Consider the following 9,972-nt stretch of genomic DNA (forward strand, 5'->3'; position numbering starts at 1 on the left):
GAAAAGCCGGGACACAGAAGCAATGACTGTCCCAGCCAGGGAGCCCACCTAGACCCTACCCTCACTGCAAGCGGAAAGGCCATTGGAAAAGGGACTGCCCTGAGCTCTAAAGGGAGAGAAGGACACTCGATGCCATAATGGCTGTAACTGAGAACTGAAGAGGCCTGAGGTTCCCGGCAGCCCCCACAAAAGTCATGGTCATCACAACTGAGGAGCCTCAGTGACTCTTGACATGGCTGGTAAAAATATTAATTTCGTAATTGACTCAGGGGCCAGTTACTCTCTCCTAAACAGCCATACTGGGCCCTTATTCTCCAAAAGCTACAGTGTCACAGGTGTTGATGGCACCCCAAAATCAAAGTGCTTTACTTTACCCCTGAGCTGCAGGCTGGGACTTTATGTAGTAACACATGAGTTTCTAGTTATGCCAGAATGTCCCATTCGTTTATTGGGATGTGCGAGACCCTGACTCAACAACGGATGAATAACATGCACTGACACAGATATTCTGCTTTGCCAGTCCGGCTGAGTGTCCGAGTCACTTACAGACACCAAGCAAGGTGCTGTAAAGAGTCAGCGGCCACGGCCCTGCCCAGCCAGTGAGACTCGTATTTATTCAGTAAAGATTAATTGACAAAGGTTTGAGTCAACACACCTGTGGGTAATTAACCTGGTCGCCCCTACCCCAGAGAGGGCCGTCTTGCCCACGAATGATCAAAGGTTAGTCTTAGGACCACATGAGGAAACAAGCTATTTAGATAAACTATTCTATCTTCGTTTGTACCTACTTTAAGCTCTTTACTCAAGGTAAGGATTAGGTTGCCTTCAGCCATAACCTTATCCTGAGATTTTTGCAAAAACCTTCAGGCCTTCCAAGGAGGTTTGTGACTATTATAACTAAAATTTTTCCCACCAGTCCCCTACAGGGATGGGACTTCCTAGCCATCCCAATAAATCAAGGCACTTTATCAAGCCCTATAAAGCTCTCCTTATTGGAAATGTTTGTTGTTCTGCCAGCCTCAGAAAAACAGGAGACACACACACACACCGAAATAAGGTCTCAAGTAGACCCACAAGTATGGAACCAAGAAACTCCTGGCAAAGCAATACATGCTCAGTCAGTGATCATCTCTTTAAAAGACAAAAATAATTCCCCATACAAGGATCAATATCCTCTCAAATCAGAAGGCAGGCAAGGACTGCAACCTCTAATTGAGAAGTTGTTAAAACATGGCCTCCTGATTCCAGGTCAATCTCCTTGTAATACTCCTGTCCTCCCTGTCCAAAAACCAAACAGTAGTTCAAGACTTACAAGCCATTAATGAGACCGTAATTCCCTTACATCCTATAGTGCCAAATCTTTATATCATATTTACCCAAATACTGGGAAACACCAATTGGTTCATGGTATTAGATCTTATGGATGGTTTCTTTTGCTTCTCTTTGCACTCTGAATCTCAGTATTTGTTTGCTTTTGAGTGGACTAATCCTGGAACTACTATTTCCCAGCAGCACACCTGGACGGCACTGCCTCTGGGCTTTGGGGATAGGACTCACGTGTTTGGAAATCCCTTGGCACGAGAATTAAGGGAACTGGAGCTAGAAAGGGAGGGATACTCTAATATGTGGATGTTATCCTTGTATGCAGTCCCACTAAAGAGGACTCAGAGAAAAATGGCATTCAGGTCCTAAACTTCATGGGAAAAAGAGGGTATAGGTTCTCTTCATCCAAGGCCCAGATTTCTAAACCTAAAGTAAAGTAAAATATCCGGGGCACATTCTAAGCCCAGAGAACCAGACCTTGTCCATCAAATGAAAGGAGACAATCTTGAAGGCAGGACCTCCACAAAGAAGCAACTTAGAACTTTCATGGGTATGCCAAGATTTTACAGGATTTGAGCTCATTACTAAGCCATCGTACGAGGCCCTAACGGGACCAGAGCATAAACCACTTGGAAGAGTTTGTGCAGTAATAAACCATACCTATTGTTCATACCTGTTGCTCTTACATCAACAATTCAGGATTAGCTAAACTACAAGTTCCAAGTTTTACCAACAGGCTATCCAGCTGTATAATTTCAATAACCTCACTGCTGAAACCACATGGGACACCATCCAGGGATACCTACCAAGTGTGACATGAGTCCTGTCTTTCCTGGGGCCTCTAATAGCTGTCTTATTACTTCTGATCTTGGGTCCTTGCTTGTTTAATCTCTTTGTAAAGTTTATGTCTTCCATTAGGTTGGCACAAATGGTTTTTGCCTTTTATGGCAAAAACAGCAATTACTTTCGCACCAACCTAATAGATTGCAACAGTTCCATGTCAAAAGGATGGCCCTGCAGGATTCCGATCAATCCCTGCCCGAGATTCAGATCCTCCTGATGACCCAACCTTGGGACCCATAGGCTAGGCATCCAGAGATTTCCAAGCCCACACTAGGCGGGGCCAACACCCCTAACCAGCAGGAAGTAGATACTGAAGACTGGAGACCTTCCTCCCTCATCGACCCCTAAGTATAAGAGATGGAAATCTCTGGGGGAAAAAAAGAATGAGATAGAAATTATACAGGGTGGTCGCAGAAGAATAGAAAATTCCAGGCAGCAGTTTCACACGACTAGCCAAAGGAAACTGTTGAAATAGCTGCAGAAGCTGATAAAACCCTGAAAAGCCGGGATGTGGACCAAGCTGGCGAAGACCCACTGGACCCAACATGGCACTGGATTGGACCTGGGTTTCTCCTAGGACCTCCTTATGTGTTCATTAACATATTAAACACACACCCACCAGCACCAGGACAGTTATGGGGACACTGTATTTGGTATACAAATGGGTGGCACCACAGTGCTGAGAAAACTTCATCTTTTTCCAAGAATGTTCATGAAGAGCCCACCCCTTGGTTAAAGAAGCGCATAAAGGTAGCGTTTCTTCGCGCCTGTCTCTCTTGAGTCCACCCCACTCCCTTTTCTTGAGTGTGTGCTTTTCCCTTTGCAACAAATCTCTGTATTTTCACTGTTTTCTGACTTGTCCTTGAATTCATTCTCACAACAGTTTCAAGAGCAGGGACACCAGCTGGAGGTCCCACTGGCCTTTGGGGACATCCCCCAGCCCACTGGTAGCAAGACCACTCTGGGGAGGGACAGTTGAGATGCAACTGAAAGAACCAGGGGTAGTCAGCCATGCAATGTCAGGGGCGGGAAGGGTATCTTTTGAGGCTGAGGAAACAGCAGGTCGAGAATGGTGGTGAGAAGGAGCTGAAGTGTCTGCAGCAGATAGGCGCGTATCGGGACTGCAGCTGAGTGAACGGGTAAGGGCCACCACAGGTGAGCCGGGCGAGGCTGTGGGAGGAGTTTGGGTTTCATGGAAGGGCACAGGAGAGATTTAAGTGCAGGACTGACAAGCTCTGACTTGTATTTTTAAAAGATCCCTCTGGCTGCTAGGTGGGGACCAGATGTGAGGGGCGAGAGGTGAACCAGGGAGACCTATGGCTGGGAGGCTGGGGTGCAAGGGGGCAGGCAAGCAAGGATGGGGTCTTGGGCCATGGCGATACTGCAGAGCTAGAGGGAAATACGTGGGTTTGGGAATCATTGTAAATGAGACGGGGCAGGCCAATGACTGTGAGTAGAAAGGGGAGAGAGGAGTCCACAGCCTCTGTGACAGCCCCGCCGTGACACTGCTGTCCCCATCTTGACTGAGACTATCATATTATAGAAAAGAAAAGGTTTCCCATGTAGGCTGCCACACCATCTACTGACCTGAGCCCAAAGCCCTTAGTCTGGGCTGTTAACACTATAAAAATCTCCAACAACTGATTCCTTTAAGCTACTGCAGAAGGGTTCTTGTGGGAGGCATGAGAAGGCTATGCATGTAGATGAGGCCCTTCCTCTGCAAAGCCACAGGGAAGCCCCTTACCCAGGCTCCCAAATACTGTGCCCCCTCCATGGTAGAAGATGATGCCTCGCCGGGGTCTGGAGGATGCTGCCTTGGGCTGGAACAGCCTCACGGGTATCGTCCCAAAACGCAGGTCGGTCACCACAAGTTCAGGGTCCTTCTTAATTCTCACGCTATCATGTAAAAAACGGATAAATTTGGGCATGGAGCAAATTCCCAGCTTCTCAAATATATTCCCCTGTTGGAGGTAATCAAAGAAAGCCAGACGTTAGGAGAGGTTAGAATCCGGATGGTGGATCCCTGACACTTAGAATTGTTAGAATGTTTTCATAGTTTCTCACCTGCCTCCTGTAGGTACAGGGGTCTCTTCAGGAATCCATGGGCTCTGGATTGTGTCCAGGTAGGGGGCTGGGTTTTCCAACTTTTCTTCCCAAGGGCTCTTGATGAAATAATGATGTGAATTTGCCAAAGGGTAGCCTAGCTTGGGGCTGACTGGAAAGAAGCCACTGACTTAGAAAAGTCAATTGTTGACTGGGTGCGGTGGTTCACGTCTGATATTCCAGCACTTTGGGAGGCTGAGGCGGACAGATCACGAGGTCAGGAGATCAAGACCATCCTGGCCGACATGGTGAAACCCCCTCTCTACTAAAATTACAAAAATTAGCTGGGTGTGGTGGCAAGTACCTGTAGTCCCAGCTACTCGGGAGGGTGAGGCAGGAGAATCGCTTGAATCTAGGAGTCAGAGGTTGCAGTGAGCCGAGATCGTGCCACTGCACTCCAGGCTGGCAACAGAGAGAGACTCCGTCTCGGGGAAAAAAAAAAAAAGAAAAGCCAATTGGCCAAGGCAACTGGCCGGCAACTTCCCTCTCTATAGCTCTGTGCTGGACTCTCCCCAGCCTGGGATGCAAAGATAGTTCCTCACCTGTGTCAACACATCATTCTTCTGGGTTAGGAAGGATTCCTGACTGTGTCCGTGTTCAACGAAAAAGAGAAACGTGAGCAATTAGGGATGTCTGTTGTGGGCTCAGGTCAAGGGAGTAATGTGTTTTTAAACTAATATGGTCACTCTACTTATAAACAATTCAGCATCTGAATATTTCAAAATATAGTTACAAGGTGTCATATTTCATGTACTAAGTACATTTCAGCGATTCTGGATAATCTCTCCCACAGACCTCACATTTGGAGTGTGTCTTTGTCATAAGGAAAACAGCAAAGGATGATAAGAATGACAAGAACAAGAACAGCTGATACTTATTAGACATTTACAATGTGCCAGTACTGGCCCAAGTGGCTTGGATCATTAACTTGATTAAACTTCTTAGCAACCTTTCTAAGTCAGGCACAATTATCAGCTCCATTTTACAAATCAGGAAATTAAGACATGCCAAGGTCAAGTTCCTTGCCCAAGTCCCTTGCCCAGGGTTCAACAAGTAAGATGCAAAATTTGTGTTCTCAACTGCTAAACAAGAAAGAGCTTGGGTTTCGGAGCCAAGCCTATCCAAGCTCAAGTCTGAACTCAAACTCCAATGAACTGAAAAGCCTTGGGCGTCACTGTCTGTGAGCTTCAATTTCCCTTGTTTACAAAATGAGAGGCATGGTGTGTATGATCCAAGGATGAGGTGTGAGGATGGGATGTGACCACCTACACAGAGTGTCTCCCCAGTGGGTCCTGGCCAGTGCGAGCCCCACTCTTTCTCTTGCTTGCAGCCACTGGGTCTTGTCCAAGGTCCCACGGACTACCCCAGTGGGTTCCCTCCATGAAGAGGTCCTCCTAAAGGAACTCCAAACAAAATAATGATTTCACTGCTTTAGTTGGAGAAGAACGAGTTGATCCGCAAGGTGCAGGTCACCTGCTTTTCCCATCAACTGACCCACATCTGAAAACCCCAGGCCTCTATGTTGCGCCAGCATGGATCTTCACCTACTCAGCTGTGAGCTCCCTAAGTCGTGCTGCCTGTTGTCGGGGTAGGCTGGCCCCAGCCCTAATCTCCCCAGCTATCTGCCCTGTTTGCCCACACACTGTGGGCTTCTCCATGCCTCTCTTTGTTTCCTGGGAAGCTTTCTTACCTATTCAGCAGGTGGTTAGACACCAAACTGACTTTCGTATCCAGGCTCAAGGGTTATGTTCACGTGGGGCCGTCCTCCTCCCTCTCATAGTAATTGCCACTGCCTGCCTTCTTGGAGGCTCTCAGTACCCTGTCGCCCAGGTTGGAGTGCAGTGGCGCATTCTCAGCTCACTGCAACCTCTGTCTCTAAAGATTTCTTTAGAACTCCTCTAGGGCGTTACTGTGTGGATATGATCACCCATGTTTATTCCTACCACCAAATCAAATGCTTCTCATGATCTAAGGTCTCAGCACCTTCCCCTCTGTCTCCAGCATCTAGAACAAGAAATGTTTGTTTAGGGGATTTGGAACAATGCAGTGTGATGTTAAACCTCCCTAGGCATGGCACTACCTTGGGAGGTGTAACGTCACGCTGCACTGTGTGATGGCCACTAGCTAAGCCACGAAATTACATTGTTTCGGTTTTGGTTTGGTTTTCCAATTCTGAGTCCACATTTTCTATAGCTGGTAACAGGACAGAGGCAGAGAGGAAAACTGATTATTAAGATTATACATGGGAGTATCGAGATTTTAAAAATATCTGAGGTCCAGTGGCCGGGCACGGTGGCTCACACCTGTAATCCCAGCACTTTGGGAGGCCAAAGTAGGCAGATTGCTTGAGCCTAGGAGTTCAAGACCAGCCTGGACAACATGGAGAAACCCCATCTCTACCAAAAATTAAAAAAAAAAAAAAGAAAAGAAAAGCCAGGCGTGGTGGTGCATGCCTGTGGTCCCAGCAACTCGAGAGGCTAAGGTAGGAAAATTACTTGAACCTGGAAGGTGACGGTTGCAGTGAGTCAAGATCGTGCCACTGCACTTCAGCCTGGGTGACAGAGTGAGACTCCATCTCAAAAAAAAAAAAAAAAGAAAAGAAAAGAAATATCTGAGGTCCAGAATTTTAGATAGCTGTTGAAACTCCTTGACAAATATTGCCTCGTTTGCCCTTTAAAAGAAAACCAGGCCGGGTGCAGTGGCTCACATCTGTAATCCCAGCACTTTGGGAGGCTGAGGTGGGTGGATCACAAGGTCGGGAGATTGAGACCATCCTGGCTAACATGGTGAAACCCCATCTCTACAAAAAATTAGCCAGGCGTGGTGGCACACACCTGTAGTCCCAGCTACTCGGGAGGCTGAGGCGGGAGAATCGCTTGAATATGGGAGGCAGAGGTTGCAGTGAGCTGAAAATTCACCATTGCACTCCAACCTGGGTGACAGAGCGGGACTCCATCTCAAAAAAAAACAAAAGAAAAGCAATAGTGGCTGGGTGCAGTGGCTCATGTCTGTAATCCTAACAGTTTGGGAGGCCGAGGCAGGCAGATCTCTTGGGCCCAGCAGTTCAAGACCAGCCTGGGCAACATGACAAAACCCCGTCTCTACAAAAAATGCAAAAAATTATCTGGGCATGGTGGCAGGCGCCTATAGTCTTAGCTACTCAGGACGCTGAGGTGGGAGGATCACCTGAGCCCAGGAGGTCGAAGCTTCAGTGAGCCATGATTGTGCCACTGCACTTCAGCCTAGGTGGTGAGAGACTGAGACGGTCTCAAAAAAAAAAAGAAGAAGAAGAAAAAGAAAAAGAATAGCAATATTGTCTGTTATATTACCTTCGTATTTTTTAGTAAGGCTGAAATCATCTGTAGCAACTTTTAAATCTATAATAATTTCAAGAAATGCTACATCTTTGTCTTCAGGGGTTTGATAAGCATACTATGAATAACCGACTTTTACTGAGCCTTTCTAAGCACCCAGCACCGTGCTGTGCATTTTCAATGCTTTTCTCATTTAATCCCCACGTCCCCCTATAAAAAGCCTCCCCGGGGCCGCGCACAGTGGTTTACGCCTGTAATCCTAGCACTTTGGGAGGCCAAGGCAGGCGGACGGCTTGAATCCAGGAGTTTAAGATCAGCCTTGGCAACACAGCAAGACCCCATCTGTACAAAATATCAAAAAATTAGCCAGGCGTGATGTGATGGTGCATGCCTGTGGTCCTAGCTACGTGGGAGGCTGAGGTGGGAGGATCACTTGAGCCCAGGAGGTGGAGGCTGCAGTGAGCCATGTTCACGCCACTGTACTCCAGCCTGGGTTGACAGAGTGAGACCCTGTCTCAGGAAAAAAAAAAAAAAAAAAAAAAAAAAAAAAAAAACCTTCACTTTTCAGAGAAGAACATAAGGCTTAAAAACATGAGTCCACAAAGCGAGTAAGTGAGGGCTTCAGGGCTCAGAGGGCGGTCTGATACCAAAACAAAGCTCTTGATTTCCTGGCCATAGACTCTTTTTAGCTTTTTCCTTGTCCTCCCTAAACTTCTTGCTCCTGTGTTGTCTATCTGTCCTCTGGAACCCAATGAACATTCGCTACTGCATGTCTTCATCCTCATCATCATCACCCCACCATGGGCAGTGTGCCCCGGGAGGCCCCAGTGCTGGGGGGATCGAGAGAGGACGCCACAAGCTGAATCCACCCTTTCAGTGGCTGCAGACCCATCTCAGAGTCTCCCGTGGGCAGCCCGTAGCAGCTGTCATCAGTAGATGCTTAGCTTCTGGACTACTTTTGAGGAGAAACACGGAAGGTTAAAAAAATCACCATTTCTCTGGGCCATCTGAATATCTTAGGCCCCCGTTTTAAGTCCTGGGCTTCAATTTCCCTTGTTTCAGAGTCCCTTGTCCTGGGGCTCTAACCCAACCAGTAACTCCATGTGGATTGCAGCCACTGGCTTGAGACCACCTAATTCCAGGCTGGTTGCATTCTCCAAATGAGAGAGACAAGAGTACTTCCTACGTCCTTGCCCTGTCTCCTTGAGTCAGTAGCATCGATGCCATTGCACACTGAACTTGTTCATTTCTCTAAAAGCCATCTTTTAGAGAATGTTTTTGTTACCCACGGGGAACACTTCCAGTCACACAGAAACGTATTTTATGAATTGACGAAACATCTCTAAACATATTAACCCTCCCGGATGAGGAAACTGAGACACAGAGAGGTTAAGTAAACGGTGCAGGACCGCACAGTGAGTGAGTGGCAGAGCTGGGACACACTCAGGCAGTCCGGCTGCTGTCTGTGTTCCTTATTCCTAAGCCCCGCTGTCAGTTAAGCGTGGTCCCCTCATCCTCCTCCACAGCTGCCCTGCCATCAGCAGGAGCTGTTTGGCTTCTATGAGGTCTCCACCCAGGGTTGGGACACTGGGGTTAACTTAGGTTGCCTGCCACAAACAAGATGTCAAACCATTGTTTCCAAATCCACTGCAGCTCTGGGTGTATGCTGGTCCCCCCCAAACCCCCAACCCCTAAGCCCTGCTCAGAGCCTGGCTGGCAGGGCCACTCAGAAAAGCTGGGTGAATTCATGTATGATTGTATCAACGAAGGTAAGCACCTACCAGATATCAAGCTCTGTGAGTGGAACTGGGCTTACAGAGAGGAATAAGGAAAAAAAACACCTGTGAGGCCAGGGGTGGTGGCTCACACCTGCAATCCCTACACTTTGGGAGGTCAAGGCGGGCAGATTGCTTGAGCCCAGGAGTTCTAGACCAGCCTGGGCAACATAGCGAAACCCTGTCTCTACCAAAAGTACAAAAATTAGCCAGGCATGGTGGTGCACACCTGTAGTCCCAGCTACTTGGGAGGCTGAGATGGGAGGATCGCTTCAGCCCAGGAGGTTGAGGCTGCCTTGAGCCATGATTGCGCCACTGCACTCCAGCCTGGGCAACAGAGCAAGACCCTGTCTCTAAAAAGTAAAATAAAATAGAAACAACCTGTAGGCAACTCAGCGCACCAAGGGTGAAAGATGGTGCGGCTGAAGGAGGTGCAGGGGTTGTCAGGCCACAAGTCTGTGGAAGGCAGGAAATGGGTCTGAAATTGTTTTTGATTTCTCAGAATAAAGCCCAGTGATTGGCACTTGGTAAATATTTGATGCTGAAGGAAGAAAGGAAGGGAGTTAGAGAGATCAGGAGAGAGGAAGGAAGAAAGAAACAAAAGGAGGAAGGGA

The 9,972-nt window shown here is 47.7% G+C and overlaps 1 protein-coding gene across 1 annotated transcript in view; it reads right to left on the reverse strand.

The window, feature by feature from the left end:
* AADACL4 (arylacetamide deacetylase-like 4) overlaps window positions 1-9,972 on the reverse strand; it is a 32,871-nt gene that overhangs the window by 21,816 nt on the left and 1,083 nt on the right. The window contains exon 2 of the mRNA XM_011996564.1: window positions 3,911-4,127. Coding sequence (XP_011851954.1) covers window positions 3,911-4,127 — 217 coding nt within the window. The remainder of the gene's footprint in view (window positions 1-3,910; window positions 4,128-9,972) is intronic.

The sequence above is a fragment of the Mandrillus leucophaeus genome, unplaced genomic scaffold, assembly GCF_000951045.1.
Source record: "Mandrillus leucophaeus isolate KB7577 unplaced genomic scaffold, Mleu.le_1.0 Scaffold52, whole genome shotgun sequence".
In the NCBI taxonomy this organism is placed as follows: Eukaryota; Metazoa; Chordata; class Mammalia; order Primates; family Cercopithecidae; genus Mandrillus; species Mandrillus leucophaeus.